At 38.9% G+C, this 17,900-nt stretch overlaps 1 protein-coding gene across 1 annotated transcript; it reads left to right on the forward strand.

Annotated features, from left to right (window-relative positions):
- Nucleotides 1–756: 756 nt before the first annotated feature.
- LOC137952006 (protein EXECUTER 1, chloroplastic-like) lies at nucleotides 757–17,436 on the forward strand. Its single transcript, XM_068799048.1, has 12 exons — nucleotides 757–1,239; nucleotides 4,860–4,976; nucleotides 5,917–5,982; nucleotides 6,171–6,277; nucleotides 6,533–6,614; nucleotides 7,012–7,773; nucleotides 7,905–8,028; nucleotides 8,219–8,388; nucleotides 9,875–9,949; nucleotides 10,040–10,132; nucleotides 10,219–10,366; nucleotides 17,065–17,436. The coding sequence occupies exons 1-11, from the start codon at nucleotides 838–840 to the stop codon at nucleotides 10,309–10,311; spliced, it is 2,091 nt and encodes a 696-aa protein (XP_068655149.1). The 5' UTR covers nucleotides 757–837; the 3' UTR covers nucleotides 10,312–10,366; nucleotides 17,065–17,436.
- The last annotated feature ends 464 nt before the right edge of the window (nucleotides 17,437–17,900 follow it).

The raw sequence follows: 17,900 nt of genomic DNA on the forward strand, positions 1-17,900 counted from the left end.
TTGGTGATTAGCACTTAAATTGTTTTACAAGGCTCTCCCTCTCTAATAATCATTAATTTTTCAAATGAACTATAGCTCATAATATCCTTGTCAATATCAATAATTAATGAATAATCATTTTTATTTTAAATTCTTATTGTCATTTGAGGTTAAAAGGCACCCATGTGCGTAGATGTGACATGACTAGTAAATAAAAAGAATTTTTATAAATAACATATAATTATAATTATACAAGCTGATGTATGTCTTCTCACTTTTTTAAAAGTATATTACCTTAAGGGTATTGTAATCATTATAAACACTTTTCCACAATTATAAAATACAACAAACATTAACTTTTTCTTGTTTGCTCAAATTCGTCCATACACCTTTTTTTTTTTTTCTCTTATTTCTCTCATTTGGTTTCTTTTTCTCTCTAGCCTAAGAGTTAGAATTCATCTTTGCTCTCTTCTCGCCCAACAAGTTGAGTTTTAGCATGTCCGAGTTGGAAAATCCGTCCCTAACATAAATCTCAGGTCAAGTTGGATTAGGTGAGGCCAAGTCGGGTCGAGTTCCCCAGTCAATTCATGAGTTAGGTCGAGGTGAGCGGGTCAAGTTGGATCAAGTCAGATCGAGTCCGGTCGAGTTCCTATGTAACCATGTCCACCTTGAGCTAACGCGGGTCGAGTTGGATCGAGTCGGATCGAGTCCGGTCGAGTTCCCATGTAATCATGTCCACCCTAGGAGCTGACGTTGCTAGTCGCGAGGAGCCTCTTATCTGCTTTCCAAATCTGCTGTGCACACCTGACTTCACGTATAACCCTCACGTCTTCTTCTCCTCTGCTCCTACACCCTCTCATGGCTTCTTCAATTTCGTCAGCACTTCGTATCTCTTCTTCTACTTCCTGCGCGGAGACAAATTATCGCAAATCCACTCTCAGAAACACGAATCCTAGTTTCGGCTACCGGCCATTCAAGGAATACTCAATTGATAGCATCCTCTGTCGATGCCAAAAGCGGTCGGATTCTCCTTCTCCGCAGGAGGAGCGTCCTGGATGGGATTCGATTCTTAGTGCCGCCAAGAACGCTGTCAAATGGTGGAATAATTACGTCAATACAAATAGAGATTCACTGAAGAGCGGGAACCTCGGTGAGGTTGGTACCGCTAGGGGGGAGAAGGCTGGGGATTGGGATTGGGAGAGATGGAGGCAGCATTTCGAGGAAGTTGAGGAGCAAGAGCGGCTTGTGACTCTTCTAAAGGTACTTTTGGATAACTGTTATGCATTTGTTTTTTTCCAAATATTGGATAGTTTTTGTTTTCAATGGATACATATCTGCTGTTAATTTTTGGGGCGATATTGTTCAAGCGACAGAAAATATTGCACTAACGTCATGAATTTTGATGCTTTTGAGCATTTGAAAATGGATGGTAGTACAGAAGGTTAGGGAGATATGAGGGAGAAGTGACTGTCTAACATATTGACAGTGCTTATGTGAGAATATTCTCTTTCTGCTGGTCAGTGGGCCACTTTGACAATGAGTGCATGATCTGGTACTTCAAAAACAGAAACTGGATTTTGTAGGCGAAGTTTAAAGCCGATTCCCATAATGCATCGCACATAGAGCATACTTAGGAAATACTGTAGCTTTGTTAGGTGAGGCTATCTAAACACTGGAAAAGTTGACTTTGGAGTTCAGCAAGTTTAGTAAATAATTATAAGAGAAGAAGTGGGTGAAGCTGATGTCAGTTCAAACCAACTGATAGAGAAGCAAGATTTAGTCATCATCTTCAGAGTTTCTGTTTGAACAGTGTGAGAACCTTGAGCTGTAGTTGAGAAACTTAGGCAATATAATTTGGTAAATGTGAAGAATTTTGTCTGGCTGAAGGACTGTTACGGAGAAAATTCAGCAAGTGAGAGTTCTGGAACTTTTGGGAAGATTTAAAGAAGTGTAACTGTGATTGCAAGAAATTAGATCATACACCTGCTTCAAATGAAGCAGAACAATCTTGTTTTGTTAGGTTTCTTGTTTGTATCAGGTGGATACAGCCTAAGCCCTTCTTTTGGGACACTCTGGAATCGAAGACCTAACAAGGTTTAAGCTTGAATGTTGTTGATGTTTAAGGTCTTCTGCACTACCTCATGATGTTATATGATTATTTAAATATTTTAAACTTTAGAAGTCAAGAAGGATACTTTGAAAACAATTTGGGATGATATCAGATGAGGAAACTTTCAGTACAGTGATATTTTTTATTTACTGAGCATTTGAGGTGAATTGTAGTATCGTACATGGAAACGTTGGACTGAAGTTGGAAAGAGGGTTTATATTTAAGAAGGAGGGCAGAACTGCTCCAAGAATAAAGGAACAATAGCAGAGAGATGTTTCTTCTCACTTGTCTCATAATAGGTAGCACCATACAAGTTCATCATTCTGCTCTCCATATATCTTGATGTTGTGAGCTTTTATGGGTAGCAAGTTGAAGCTGTCTAAACCAGGCTCCGCTTTCTCCAAATAAAAAAAAAAAGGATCTGCATTGAAGGTCTCCTGGACCTTGGAAGACAGGAAACATACTGGGAAGATGATAGAGAGGCTAGCAACTGTGTATACACATAATTTTCACCTGAAATCACAGTAATGTGAACTTTCTTAATATGGGAGTGTTTTGCTAATGGTGACCTTGTATTTACTTCTTTATGTTCACTTATGCTTAAGGTCATCCTGTTGGCAAGAAAATGATTGTGGCATTTGTGCTTTGTATATCAACTATATGATACGCTGTAAACCGCTTTAGACCTAGTTTCACTTTTTGCTTTCTCATTTGCTGCACTCACGCTTTACATCTGCCAACCATAGCACAGCATAGCACAGATTTTAATGCTTAAAAAGCAAAAATTGTTTTTCGTAATAGGCTGTGGCCATGGTTTGCTCCCAAAAGCTTTGGTTTCAGAATTATTATTGGAATTTCCGAAGCCTAGCTGCTTCATATGGACTATCCTACTTGAGCAGACACTTGTGGAACTAATGGCACCCTTTACATTCCAGGTTAGAGGTAGCGTCAGTGCCTCTATTATTGAAGAAAACTTTAATAGATTATTGTTTATTTGTTTTTTTTTTTTAGAGCATACACATCTTATGTTTTTTTTTTTAGAGCATACACATCCCATGTTTTTTTTTTTTTTTAAGATGTATTAATAAAACGGAAGAAAATTACAAAATTTATGGGAGCACGTCCCTTACAACCAGTGATTGTAGGGTAGCTCCTTGTCTGGCAATCACATCAGCCGCCGAATTAGCGGATCTCGGAATGTGAGACCAAATACAAGGAACAATTGAGGTAATATCTAAAATTTCTTTAAAAGTATCCCAGTGCCTCCACGGAGGAGAAGACGCGTTCTCACACCAACCTATCACCTCTTTGAAGTCCCCTTCAACATGGAGAGGCCCCCTACATTTATCTCTGAAGATATGAAGACCGGAGAGGAGACCATGCAATTCAGTAGACGTAGAGTCTGATATATCAAGGGGGCCGACATAAGTGAAGAGCTGATTACCGGAATGGTTTGAAATAACTCCTCCGAAACCAGAAATACCAGGGTTGCCAAGAGACGAACCATCAAAATTTAACTTTAGGAAACCAGGATCAGGAGGAGTCCATTCTTTCATGACCGGAGGCTTTTTCCCAAGCATACACATCCCATGTTTATCTAACATATACACATAAATCCCTTTGTACTGCCATTTATACAGTCCTGGATCAATAGTCAACATAAGAGAGACGGTTAGTACTGTTAGTGACATTCAATTGTGGAAAAGACATTTTACAACCTTTTCCTTTGAGAAAAATGGTTGTCATTACCTTTGAATATGGACTGCTGTTTGGCAGTTCCACAAATGTAACTGATTATCTTGAAAGGGATCCCATATAATTGCAGCACCAGGGCCTGCTAATGAGACCAGGCCCATATGCCTCTCTTCCTTATGTTATTTTTATCATGATTTATGCTAGTGACTTTTTAATTGTTGCTGTCATTTTTCCTTGTCCTTATCTTTCACTTATTCCTTCTTTTGTTTTTTCTTTCCCCCTATCTACAATCTTCAGTATGAGAAGCCAATATGTAGTGTGGGGCCTGTGAATGCTAGATGCTTGCATAGAAGATTAGTTAAGAAAACTCCACCTATTATGAGGTATAAATTAAATGGGATATGGGATTGCACCATGGATCAATGTCATACTAAAGTTGTAAAAACCGCATGTGCAGCACTGTTATACTACATTTTATGAAAGAGATAATGGCATTCTCGTTAAATGTTTAGTGAGGGGTTGACTTGAATGGTTGATCAGTAACCCAGACATGCTCAAGTTGACAAGCACTTGGCACTTGATGAAATAGTCAAAAGATTATTAACTTTTATGAACCTGTACTTTAGTTTACTTTCTGATGCAGATGGAGGACAATATAATCTGAAAGACAAAGAAACAAGGGGGTTGGAAAGGGGGAGGGAGAAAAGAGGACAGAGAAAATAATACCCAATAAGTTTCAGCCCAAGAAAAAACAGAATTTCTGTACAACTGGGTTTGTAATGTCTATGTTCAATGTGTCATATGGTGGTTCACCTAAAAAGCCCTAAATTTCAGGCAAATGAAGAAAAACAAGTGCCATTAGGGTTATATGGACTTGCTTTTACACACTCTTGAAATTCAATTGGTGGCATCTACCATGAAACAATTTTGTGTTGTAAATTGATGTATAATTCTCATGATTTGTACTTCATCAAGTATTATCCCACAGTGAATTTTGCATAGTTAACATTTTTAAATGTGGTTTCTTTTTAAATTTCATTCTAAAGAGAAACTCTCATCACCTTTCTGTTAACAGTCACAGTTGGGGGATGCTGTTCATCGAGAGGATTATGAGGATGCAGCTAAAATCAAAGTTGCAATGGCTGCTGCAGCAAGAAATGATACTGTTGGGCAAGCAATTTCTTATCTTGAAGTAAGATTTTTAAAGTATTAAGTAAAATATAAAGCTAGCAAGGTTCACTTTACCAGTATTGGGTGTCCAAAATTATGATATGTGGTTGTCAATGTGGAGCAGTGTGTGGGCCATCCTGAAATTCAATACCTATTACACATTGGGTTAATATTGGTTTCGTACTACTTTATTCTGACATAAAAGGGGACATAAAATGTATTAGAGCCTCGTTTAGGGCATTCCTTCGGACCTCTTTCTCCCTCTCTGTATTTTGCTTTGTTGTGCTACATTTCTGCACTAGAGTGATGTGCCATGGAAATTTCAGATTATTTTTTTCTGCTGAATTTTGGGCAGAAAAAAAAAATTAAATAGAGACGATTTTTTTATAACTTGTGGATGTGAAATTTTATTGAAGAAAATGATGAAACAATACGAAGTGGAGGGAGAGTCAAAGCTGCCTCTGAGGAGAGTTAGAGAGTTAAGGAGGATTATTCAGGAAACAGTGAAAGATGAGACATTAGACCTGATTTTGGAATTTACTTTCAAACAGCTTTGTACCCAATCCCCAAAAGGCAAATTGTTGCAAATTTCATTTGTAAATTTCTTTGAGATAAGACTCTGGTGGCCCTCTATTACCTACCTTTAAAATTCAATAACCTATGTTAAAATGTCTTGGATAACTAAAACTATGATTCTAAGTTAGAATATGTAAAGAAACTCTCATGGGTTCATTAAGCTAATCTAAACAAGGCTTAACTAATCATGACTCAACAAATAATCCATTTGAAAATAAAAGTAAAAACAAAAAATGTTACTGAGATAAATTCTTATACTAAATTCCTAAGTTTATAACTCATATAAATTCTTCTACTAAGTTCCTAAACTCTTAAAAATGTTCTTTCTCTTCCTTGAGTAAGCTTTCAATTGTTGGTCCCTATCAGAACGTTTCAATGCATTGCAGAGAGCATTGAAGGAAGAGCATTATGAAGATGCGGCTTTTATACGGGATCATGCTGGTGCAGGACTGGTGAGTTACTTCAGCTTTATATTTTTTGAAGATTCATGTGCTCACTACCAACAAAAAAAAAATATGGTGCTCCTTTTTTCCCAGTTGTAATGTTGCTTCAATGTCATAACTGGAGAACTCTTAAGTCTTTGAGTATGATTTTCAGCATCTATTTTTTCGCATTGGTTGATACAGTTGTCTGCCTGCAGGTAGGATGGTGGGCAGGTGTATCGGAAGATGCTAAAGATCCTTATGGTCGAATTATTCATATAAGTGCTGAACATGGAAGATATGTAGCACGGAGTTACAGTTCCCGGTACCAAGGATAATACTTCTGTTTGTTTTCATATTGTTAGATAAATGCAGTAGAAATTTCCCCCATTTTCTATGGTGCCAGATTTTTATTTTTGTTTTATTTTTTTATTTTTATTATTTTGGTGGTTGACTTTGGGGGGGGGGGAGAGACCAGGCATGTTGGAGGACCTGGGAAAGAACTTATAAAAGCATAAAAATCTGTGAGCAGTCGATATATTAGTGTACTATTTTGACTTGTTTGCATGTATTTATGCAGGCAGCTGGCCACAGCTACACCTGGTGTTCCACTGTTTGAGGTATATTTTACTTTGAATCATGAAGGAGAATACAGGCAGCAGGTATATCTCGCAACTGACATGTAGTTCAACTGCTTACTTTTCTTTACTTATGGCTTCTGGAAAGAAAAAAGATAAAGTTTTATGATTTTATTGTTGCATAAATTACTTGAAACGATTCTTGTATTTGGTCTCACATTCTGAGATCTGCTAACTCGGTGGCAGATGTGCTTGCCAAGTCAGGAGCTTCCTTACAATCTCTTGTTGTTAGGGAATTGCTCCCCTTCCCTCTGTAATTCTTTGTTTTTTTGTTAATATATACATCCTTTTTCAAAATAAAATAAAATAAATTACTTGAAACGATACTAGTTCTACATTTCTCAGTTGATAGAAACAACATAGGCTACTTTTTAATACCCTTGCCTACTACATGGTTCAGATAATGTACTTTATTTTTCAGGCAGTATACCTAAAGCGGAACAGAGGAAATCCTATAGGTTTCCTTGCTAAGCGGAAGCCATCAGATGTTATTACTGTAAACCCATTGCCAGATTCAATGGGAGGGATAAATGATTCATCTGTCCCAAGTACTGATGATACAGAAGATAGTGACAAATGGGATGAAGATCCTGATGTGGCAGAGGGACTAGCTGGCATTCAGAGTATCCTAAGAGATATGATTCCAGGTGTCAAGGTCAAGGTGTTGACGGTGATTGGTCCGGAGAAAATTGACAAGGATTTAATTTTTAAGGCTTTGGAGCAGGATTTGGAGGAGGAAGAAGAAGAAGATCAAGTGGAAGAAGAGGAAGAAAATGACAATGATGATGATGAAGATATAGATTTAGGGAGCATAGACGATCCTCAAATTATTGTTGAAAATGAGAAGGATGAGATTGAAATAGATGACATGAGAGAAATTATTGACTCTCGTGACTCACAAAGTCAAATGGCTGTTAAAGTTGTAATTGGCGGCCTTGTCCAAAAACTGTCAAGTGATATGAATCCTAAAGCTTTGTCACGTGTACAAGCCAGGCTTGAGAAGCGGGGCTGCTCATCTTTTTCATTTTCTATACTTAAAGATGAAGATCAGACAGAAGGAGCTGGCAAGAAATTGGAGGGTGCAGTGGAAAAAACTGCCGCTCTTCAAAGTCAGCGCAGTATGGACCTTGTTATGTCTGATCTTGCCAAGGTTCTTGTCAGCAAGGAGAAGATCCCTATGAAGGTTGTTTGCCATATCATAATTCTTTATTACTCTATTGTGAATATTAATGCTGAAAATGAGGGTTATCCTTTTCAAACTCACCTGTCTGACTAGATTCTTTCCTGTTGACTGTATCGATGAAACATCTGCAGGTCCTTAAAGATGTAGGAGAATTAATAAATCTTACACTTAGTCAGGCTCAGAACCAGCAACCTCTATCTGGATCAACAATTTTTAATCGCATTGAGATCCCAGCAACTTCTGATCCTCTCAATGGTGATTTTAAAATGCAGAATTTGTTGATTTGCTTCAAGATTATTTTTATTTGCTTATTTTACCTGCACGCAACTTGTGATATTTATTTGTGTATGTTTTACCCATGGAATCCATCCTTTGAATAGTTTTCTTTCCTCTTCTTAAATACTTGAAGTGACTTCTTTTTTAACTAAATGATGAACTCTGACAGGAGTGTATATGGGTGCACATGGGGTTTACACTTCAGAAATCATTCACCTGAGGCGCAAATTTGGTCAGTGGCCAGATGAAGGGGGGAGCCACAAGTCTCCAAATTTAGAATTTTATGAGTATGTTGAGGCTTTAAAATTGACTGGAGATCCCTATGTACCAGCTGGTCAGGTAAACACGGCTATCTGAGTTCTATTTGCATGAGTTTCACTTTCTCCACTTTTTCAAAGAAAGCTCTACAACACAATACTTGAGGAATAAAGCTGGCTTGCTCTGTCTTACTTCATGCTGTCTATTGTTTGATTTGGTGTTACTCTATCCAATACTATCTTAAAAAAGGACGGCTATATGCTTCTTCTTTTTTACAATAATCTGTCTATAAGCTTTATAACTTGTTCTATTAATTTATTTTATCTTTTTTGAGGATGTTCTGATTATCCTTCTCCTCCAGACCTATTGCATTAGCTCTGGAAGCTGGTGATTTTGCAGCAGATGTGTTCAGTGTTTTTCTTTTGGGGTTACACTTGTCTATTTTCAAAATAAATTTGGACTTTGGAATCTTGATCTTGGCCAGCCTGTATATTTTTTATGTTATAAAGCCCAGTCCACTTATCTAGGTCCAAGTCAATGTCAGTTTACCTGTTTCCCCAGTTTCCTGTTTGACCTCTTCATCTAAGCATGATTGCTGATCAGAGGAGATAACTAAATAATGAGTTATGAATTAGGTTATCCAACCATCCAATCAGGAATTTAGACATTCCGTCTTTAAATGAGTTAGTTGCAGGATACGTTGCACACAACATAGTCAGAGAGGAAACTCTCTTTCTTCCTGATGGTGTGACACCCATGCTATGGATTCTCCCTTGCCTTAATCTCTCACCTCAAATAAGGGAGCTAGCTGGTAGAGGCTTAAGTGAAAAGGGCAATTGCATAGGTAGATGGTGTTTCATTGCGATGGTAGGCAAAGGAAGTGCCCCCCATTTCATAGCACCTGGGAAACTTAAGTGTGATAGAGGACTGGTCCGATTGGATAAGAGAGCTGGAAGAAAAGGCGTGACATGGGTTTAGGAGATTTTTTGTGCGAGACATATGTGGTAAGAGATACCCAATATAAGTGGTCTAAGAAGTGGAACAAAATAACCATTTTAGGGATGTGGCAATAAATTTTCTTGAGATTGTAATTGAAGCTTGATAGGAAGATGGTCTACAGATAGGGGGAAAAACTTGTCTGAGAAAGATAGCTTGAGTTGATAATGTATTTTTTCTTCTTCTTCTTGTTCTTCTTCAAAAAGGTCATAATATACTTCATAAGGAAAATGAAAGTGGACTTTAAGGCTAGTTAAAGTTGGGTCCAAGTGCATCCGAAAGTGTTTAATCCTGGATCAACGTAGGGCTATTTTACCAAGGTTTAAAATCGTGCGTGTTAGGTATATTTTTCCCTACAGAAATTGGTAAGAGAATAACAATTGTTTTTATAGTGTCCCTTGTTGCTATCTCTTTTTTTTTTTGAGTAAAAGGTGTAAATGCTATTAAGAAGAGTAAAAAGTACAATACCTGGCTAAAAAGGGTCTTCCTTGTTGCTATCATTTGCTAATTGACTATTATCTTTCTTTATGTTTACTAACTGAGATTTCATATATTTTAATTGATTTGACAGGTAGCATTCAGAGCAAAGGTTGGCAAGAGAAACCAGTTGCCTCATAAAGGGATAATCCCTGAAGAATTGGGAGTGGTATTTATATTGAACAACAATTTTTTTTTTGTTGCCATAATTCTTTCTAAACAGGAAAGGACTACTAAATTTTCAACTGATAATTCTTAGGTTGCTCGATATAAAGGGCAAGGCAGGCTTGCTGAACCAGGATTCCGAAATCCTCGTTGGGTTGATGGAGAACTTGTAATTCTTGATGGGAAAGTATGAGTTTTATGTATTTATTCTAGTGATTTCCCCTTTTCTTTTTCTTCTTTCTTACTAATTGTGAATGTTTTGTCCATTGGCAGTATATTAAAGGTGGTCCGGTTGTTGGATTTATCTACTGGGCTCCTGAATATCATTTCTTGGTGTTTTTCCATAGACTGAGGCTTCAAAGTTAGGTTCTTTTCTCACTAAAGGGTTTGAGCTTGTCAATCCTTTGTCAGAATTTTGCATGTAAGTATGCTATTATTTGTTTTCAATATTTAATATGTAATTATTTGCATGTAACTGTAAAATTTTGAATTTCTTATTAATAAAATGTTTCACCATCAAAAATAATTTTATCAGCATTCAGCTTTCTTATTTTAGATGAAATGTGCTCTTAAAACTTTTACCGCTTTGCTGATATCTGGAAAGAAAATGATAGAGGAGTTCCCATGAATTTTTTGTGTCATGTCTTCACTTTTTGATTGGCAACCAAATTTCTCTGTTGATTGTTTCAAAAATTTTATGACTGATTAGCAAATTCACATTATTCTTATTTTTTATTATGTGGGCCAAGTATCTGATCTTGAGAATACATGTTTTGAAATGCATTAACAAAAAATACTATTTGTGAGATGCACCTGAAACAACTTATGCTTGTCTTTTGCAATGTAGTTAGTTGTTGAGTATCTTTACTTCCGGGTCTTATTGAAAAGAAACCCAGCAAACCTTGCTACTGATATTTTTCGTGGATGTTGGAAAATTTTATTGAAACATGAAGAGATTGCAATAGCTAAGAAGAAGCAACCATTTCACAACAAGATGTTGGAACAGGGAGTCCTCTTTAGCGAGCTTATTGGCCAAGCCATTGGTAGATCTTAATACATGAGATTAGGTTATCTGAATACAATGACAACAATATAGGATGTGCTCTAGGATAGAAATGAATTGCCTTATAAGTGCACTTGGAGCCTCACATCATCCAATAACTAATACTGAGTTGCCTTCAAGAAGAAGCTTGTCATATGTAAAGTGTTGTCTGAAAGCTTTTAAACCAGTAAAAACAGATTGGGTTTCTGCTTTGTTGGAGTCTTCTATTACAAGGGCCCAGTGTAAGCGAGGAGTGCCTCACTAGCTGAATTAAGGAAAACTCCCCTGCAACCATCAGGTGTCCCGGGCTGGCCTTGGGGCTGCCACCAAAATTTAGTTTAATAAGATTTGCTGTGTAACAAACCGTGGTACTTGTTCTGACAATCCCTTCAGGATTAGTGCTTTTTTGAGCCTTTAGAAGAAGAGGGTGCTTATTAAGTTGTTCCTAATAAATGAAGATATTGGAGAGATCTGATTCAGAGTTGTATCTCATCAGCTTTAAATTCAAATATAATCAATGGGAGCCCCTGCAGCTACTTCAAGAGCACAAGGGGCCATTGTCTGGGCGAATGCATTTCACCCCTATTGTTTAGTATTGCTGTAGAGGGTTTTACAAGTCTCTTTCAGCTGGCGAGGGAATTAGATTGGCTTCAACCATTTTTTTCATATGGTGTGTTGGACCGCCCCATTTGTCTAGTTTGCAGATGATATAATCATTTTTTGTGAGGGCTCTTTGGAGCATGTTATTTGTACAAAGTCTTGATTAACATATTCAAATTGGTTCTCTGGGCTAAAAATAAATTGGCTCAAGACACTCTATGGCTTTAATGTTCATCAATCTGCCCCAGACGCCTATCTTTACCTGGCTTTTCACCTTTTATGCTTTGTTGACTGAGGCAGCACTGTGAGAAGTAATTAGGCTTTTGTCGTTTGTCTCTGTTTGCCTGAACCTATCTTCATGATTGAATTGTCCACCCCCCGGTGAAGGTGCAATTAAGCTCAATTTTGATGGCTATTCCCTTGAGAACCTGGGGCCTGTTGGTTTTGGCCGCGTGCTTCAGGACAGCTCTGGAGCTGTCCGTGCCTTCTAAGCAGGCTGCTTGGAGAGGTTGACTCCATCATTGTTGAGCTTCTGTTAAGCACCTAGCCAATACTACCCAAAAGACCGGCCTATTAGGAGCGGAAGACATAAGTACTCAACCCTTAGCCCAGGGCCCCAGGGTGTCCCATAACACCCTGAGTTGGGTGGAACGCCCATAATATTACACCCCCCCTTCGCGGGCCGACCCCCACGGCGGTCCACTCACGGCTGCCCACTCATCCACGATTGCCCACTCTTCCACGATGGCCCACTAGGACTTAATAGCTGTCGCCCCTTCTGTGTGGTCGCACCTTTCCGTGTAGTCGCTCCTTTCCGCAAGCGCGCCTCCGCAGGGAATCGAACCCGTGACCAAGGGTTGGCTCTGATACCAAATGTTAAGCACCTAGCCAATACTACCCAAAAGACCGGCCTATTAGGAGCGGAAGACATAGGTACTCAACCCTTAGCCCAGGACCACCAGGGCCCCAGGGTGTCACATAACACCCAGTGGCCCCCCCCAGGGTGTCCCATAACACCCTGGGTTGGGTGTAACGCCCATAACATTCTTCATGCCTTGAGGTTTGGGTTAAACATTTTCAAAGATTGCTTTTAGGGCCCCTTCTAAGTGGAAGGCTACTCCTTAGTTGTTATTAGCTGGTGCTCAGGCAAGAAGGATCCTGTTATGATCATAGGGTTAAGTACTTGGCTTTCCGCTACCTACCAGGCTGGTCTTTTGGGTAGTATTGGCTAGGTGCTTAACATTTGGTATCAGAGCTATACCGCTGTTGCGAGTTCAAATCCCTAAGGGGGCAACCTTGAGGAGGCGACCTAGAGGCCAGATTAAAATTACTGGTAGTCTCAAAAAGTGGGTCGGGCCAGTGTCACTAGAGTGGGCCGCCGAGGACGTCGGCTTATAACGGTGGGAGCATTGTTATGATCCTGGGGTTAAGTACTTGGCTTTCCGCTACCTTCCTAGCCAGTCTTTTGGGTAGTATTGGCTAAGTGCTTAACAGATCCCCTATGGCGCTTATGGTCATATTTTTTTTTAAAATTCAGGACAATTGTAATCCTCTTTGTTCTTTGTAGCACATTCCTAGATCAGCAAATTGTTTTGTTGACTCTCTTGTAGAGAGGGGTAGTCCAATCCCTCGTTGTAAGAGGGCGCCTCTCCTAATCTGTTTTCTCTTCTTTGGGTTTAATATATTAGCACCCTTTCTCAAAAAAATAAAATCTGCCCTTGACTCTATGGCTCCTCAGCTAGGTTCTTGTGTTGGTTCTCTGTTTAGCATTTACTTGGGCTTACCGCTTTTTATAGGAAAATTAGACAAATCTTTCTGGAATCCAGTCCTCGATAAATTTCATACTCAGCTTCTTAACAAGGAAACGTATATTTGTGTCAAAGGTGGGAAGGTTGACTCTTATTCAGTCTTACTTCATGGATATACCAGCATACTATCTCTTTCCTGCACTGCCCCCATTAGTGTGGCTAACCGTATTGGGAAGCTGATGAGGAATTTTATGGAAGAGGTCTTCTAACGGGTTTCAACACCACCTAGTTAAGTGGGACGATGTTTGCAGATCTACGTAGGACATGACGTTAGGAATTTGAAAGTTAGGGACTTGAATAAGGCTCTTCTCATCAAATGGCGTTGGGGGATGAACGTTCATTCTTCTCTTCCTTGGGTCCCATTTGTCGCTAGAAAGATGGGTGAGCCATATGCAAATTGATGGCTGGCCAGTGGCCGAGCCTGTAGGCTTTCCCCGAATATATCATATTGAAACTCACTTTTCTACACATATTCGTTTCTCTGCTGGCAATGGGAGAAGGATCCGCTTTACCAAAAAATGGGAGAAAGATCTGCTTTTGGTCTCACCTTGGGATCAAGGATGTTCCCCTTAAAGCTATTTATCCTCGGTTCTATTGTTTAGCCTGGAATTAAGATGCTCTTCTTTCCCACATTGTGGTTGATGGTACCCTTTGGAGCATTAATTGGAGTTCCCACTTTAGGTGGGAATTGAGGTTTGCGATCTAGTTAAGGACTTGGAGTAAGCTTAAGAGTGATCGGGATGATAAGCTGATGTGGTGCCCTTCCGTTGATGGTACCTTCTCGGTTGCATCCTGCTATTAGAAGTTAACATTGAGGCCTCATGCTGATTGCTTTGCATTTGAGACCTGGTCTCTCTCCACACAGCCTAAAATCAAGTTATTATTTGGAGTGCTCTCCATAGAGAAGTTCTGACTGGGAACAATCTCATCAAGAGGGGTTCAATTTGCTGAGAAGCTTGTGTTTACTGTGTGACCGAGTCAAGGAATCTATTAATCATCTACTGCACTACAAATTTTGTTGGCGCATTTGGGGGTTTCTTCATCGACCTTTTCAACTTGCCAATTTGCGCTTCGTGCACCTTTTAGCAACTTTGTCTCTCTTTGCTCAAGGGGCCCCTTTCCATTGCTGGGCTCTACTATGCTCAAAGCCTGCCTTACCTTCGTTCCTTAGAGGATTGGGGAGGGGAATCAAAGATGCTTCAAGCAATGTTTCTTGCCTTGGATGGTTGTTGTGGAGAGGACTTTGAGCATTTATCCTCGGTTCTATTGTTTAGCCTGGAATTAAGATGCTCTTTTTCCCACATGGTCGTTGATGGTACCCTTTGGAGCATTAATTGGAGTTTCCACTTTAGGTGGGAATTCAATGATGCCGAAGCCATTGAGGTTTGAGATCTAGTTAAGGACTTGGAGTAAGCTTATTTTAAGAGTGATCAGGAGGATAAGCAGATGTGGTGCCCTTCTGTTGATGGTACCTTCTCGGTTGACTACCAATGGTCTTTGGCTTATGAATGTCCTTTCACGCCAGTTGGCAAGATGACGATTCATCCTCTCAATCATAGGAGACCCAAGATTTTTGTGTAGCGGCAGTCAAATAGTGGGAATCCCAAATAAGTGGTGGGGAGAGTGGATATGGGGCAACCGAGATAGGCAGCCTTGGCATGGAGATCTTCTGTGTGTAAATGTGGTCTTGCTCCTACTGATTTTCTGCCCATAGGTAACTTCAAAAAGACCAAGAAGAGCCTTTATTCGTTTGATTTGGTCCAAAGGGTGTCATCAGCGAATTGAAGAAGTGGGATGTCAAATTCCTGTTGACCAGCAACTGGTGAGAGCCTTCCAATTTCCTTTGCCGAGTAAATCATAGACGAGAGATACTCAACAATGAAGTTGAAAAGGAGGGGGGAGAAGGGGTTCCCCTTGACAAATACCCCTGGCTGCCCTTGAAATAACCATGAGCAGTGCATTTGATAAGGATGGAGTATGTAGCATGTAAAGCCGAGGAAATGCAACTCTTCATCCAGAAATGCCATCGCTTCCCCTTCGCTCAAGAATGTCATCAAGAAGTTGCCAATTGACACAATTAAAGGCCTTCTCAAGATTGATAAAACTTTCCATGGTTTGAGAACAGTAGGTGAGATTGCAAAAAAGGAAAGATAATGCCCTCAATATAGACACAAATGATCACTTCATGAAGTTAGAAACAGGAAGACATTGGGACACTTCATATCGAGGGAGATTCTAAGGTGGTGATCTATTGGCATGAGCATTCCTTAGCGCTTTCATGGCGTTATTGGGACACCTTTTCTGAAATTATGGAAATTGTCAGCTTGTTTGATTGTTTTTTATCTCACATCCCAAGATCAGTAAATTCTGTGGCCCATTGTTTGGCTAAGCAGGGAGCTTCCTTGCAATTTCTTGTTGTTAGGGGATAACTCCCCCTTTTTTCTCTGGCTCTCTTAATAAAATCATCTTTCATAAAAAAAGAAACAGGAAGACATTGCAATTGAGTTGGTCTACAAAGTAAATCCCTAATTAGTGTGAAAGCCCAAGTCAAATATAGTTTGAAAAGACCCTATAAAGACTAACTAGGAAGGTGCAGTCAACGCCATAGTAGGTTCTGCAGGCTAGAATAAAGGAGAAAAAAGATTTTAATTGGATCTACTCAATTTTGCTTAAATAGACTGTTGTGAGGCTTGCATGGGTTAAAACAAACAAAGTCCAAGGAAAGGGTAAAAAAGACGACTTGAGGCAAACTGAGGAAGCCAAAGGTGTATAAAAGAAAAACACAGCAGAAAGCAGATTAGAACATGGCAGAGAGCAGATGTGTACTAACAAGCATGAATTTTTGAGGAACACACCAGAATCCTGGACACATTTTCCTTTCATGACAGAGCCAACTAGTAATTCTGAACTTCTCAAGCAGAAAAAATTAGTCCTAGTGCCTACTAAGGTACCACTTTTAAGCTGGTGTAATTCTTCGGGCTTCATAACTTGAGGAGGATGAGAAACCACAGAGAGTGTGGTTACTTACTCCAGAGAGAGGGGAGTGAGGTAGGATAATAATAATTTCAACTGTCTATGCTACAAATATGTTCTTAAACATAATAGATGGGTCAAAACTGAAAAAAATGGTCTCATTCCCCTTTGAACTTGGCCAAGGAAGAGCTTTATTACGATAATGTCCTTGTATAGAACAAAGGCGTGATGATATATATCCTGGTATATTAGCTTGTTAGATGGTTCCCCCTTATCACCAGTTTAAGACAGATAATACAAGGTTAAGTTTTCAAACAAGGGTTTAAAAACTTTTTCCACAAAATAAAAAATAAAAAATAAAAAATGAGGGTTTAAAAATTGTAGTACACAAAAGTAGTCATGACAAAACAGCATGCAGTAAGTGCCTTAACATTGGAGACCAAGTGACTAGTGGTTAGAAACTGATGGTCTCGGTCAACAAATGAAGTATAAAAATTTTAGAAACTAAATTAACCCTAATGAGTCAAAATACAATTGCTACTTATGGAGTACTAAAGTCATGGTTATCACACAAGTCAGTTTTGCTTATGGAACACTACAGTCATGGTTATCTCACAGTTAGTTTCTGCTTATGTGAAATATAATAGGAACAATACCGATTTCCGAGTTATTTATTCTCCTTCTGTTATCTGGCAGTTGTACATGAGTAGAACAATCGATAGTGTCTCAATGTGGAAGTGGATCTCCAGGAATTATAGGGTACCACTAGCTGCTGCTGATGAAGCTCAAATCAGTACAAAGAAGCCCGAATCGTAAGAAGCATTCCAACTTTTCCCCTTTGTGAGAAGTTTTTTCCGTTCTACCTTCTGCCTTTTGTAAATAGTATTGACAACCTGCTGAATCGGAAAACACAGTCAAATTTGTTTCTGCTTTTGTATTATTTGGCTGCTGTGAGTTTGAAATTCTTTTCTCCTCTTCTATCATATGCCTGAAGGTTTTTTTCTTCTCTATCATAGTACTGAAATAACAAGCTGAGTCTGAACACCATAATCCCTTGAGATTGAGTTAGATTCTAGCTCTAGCAAGCTCTTCAGAATACCATGATCATACTTTACTATATCCTGAAATATTTCAAAGGGTAATAATATCTATTTAATATCGGTATCGACATTGATAATTATTTATTGGATTTATGGGTATCTACATGTGAAACCTTGCTTCTTTTTTACGGATTTGGATGCTATATACGAAAACATAGTTTACAAATGTTGGAATGTAAAAAATATAAGGAAACACTTAGAAGAGAAAAAAATTAAGATTCGGGTTCGAATAATATTTAAATTTTAAAAATAATTACACAACCAGATGGGAAAACACAACTGAAATTTTTTCAGGCATCCACCATGTTTATAATTCAAGTTTCGTGTATTTTGATAATATCTGAATCCGTTGAAACCCCTATTGATTAGTTTTCTCTTTGGGTTCATGTTGTTTGACTCAAATCTTAAAAGAAAGAGGCCCTACTTACCTTC

The sequence above is a fragment of the Aristolochia californica genome, unplaced genomic scaffold (assembly GCF_029961685.1).
Source record: "Aristolochia californica isolate CCGP_79_NKW_82.1479 unplaced genomic scaffold, dmAriCali1.0.hap1 SCAF_15, whole genome shotgun sequence".
Taxonomy (NCBI): domain Eukaryota; kingdom Viridiplantae; phylum Streptophyta; class Magnoliopsida; order Piperales; family Aristolochiaceae; genus Aristolochia; species Aristolochia californica.

Coding starts and splice junctions, on each gene's coding strand:
- LOC137952006 (XM_068799048.1), top strand. CDS start 838: ATGGCTTCTTCAATTTCGTCAGCACTTCGTATCTCTTCTTCTACTTCC. Junction 1,240..4,859: donor GGCTTGTGACTCTTCTAAAG/GTACTTTTGGAT, acceptor TTCTGTTAACAG/TCACAGTTGGGGGATGCTGT. Junction 9,950..10,039: donor TCCCTGAAGAATTGGGAGTG/GTATTTATATTG, acceptor GATAATTCTTAG/GTTGCTCGATATAAAGGGCA.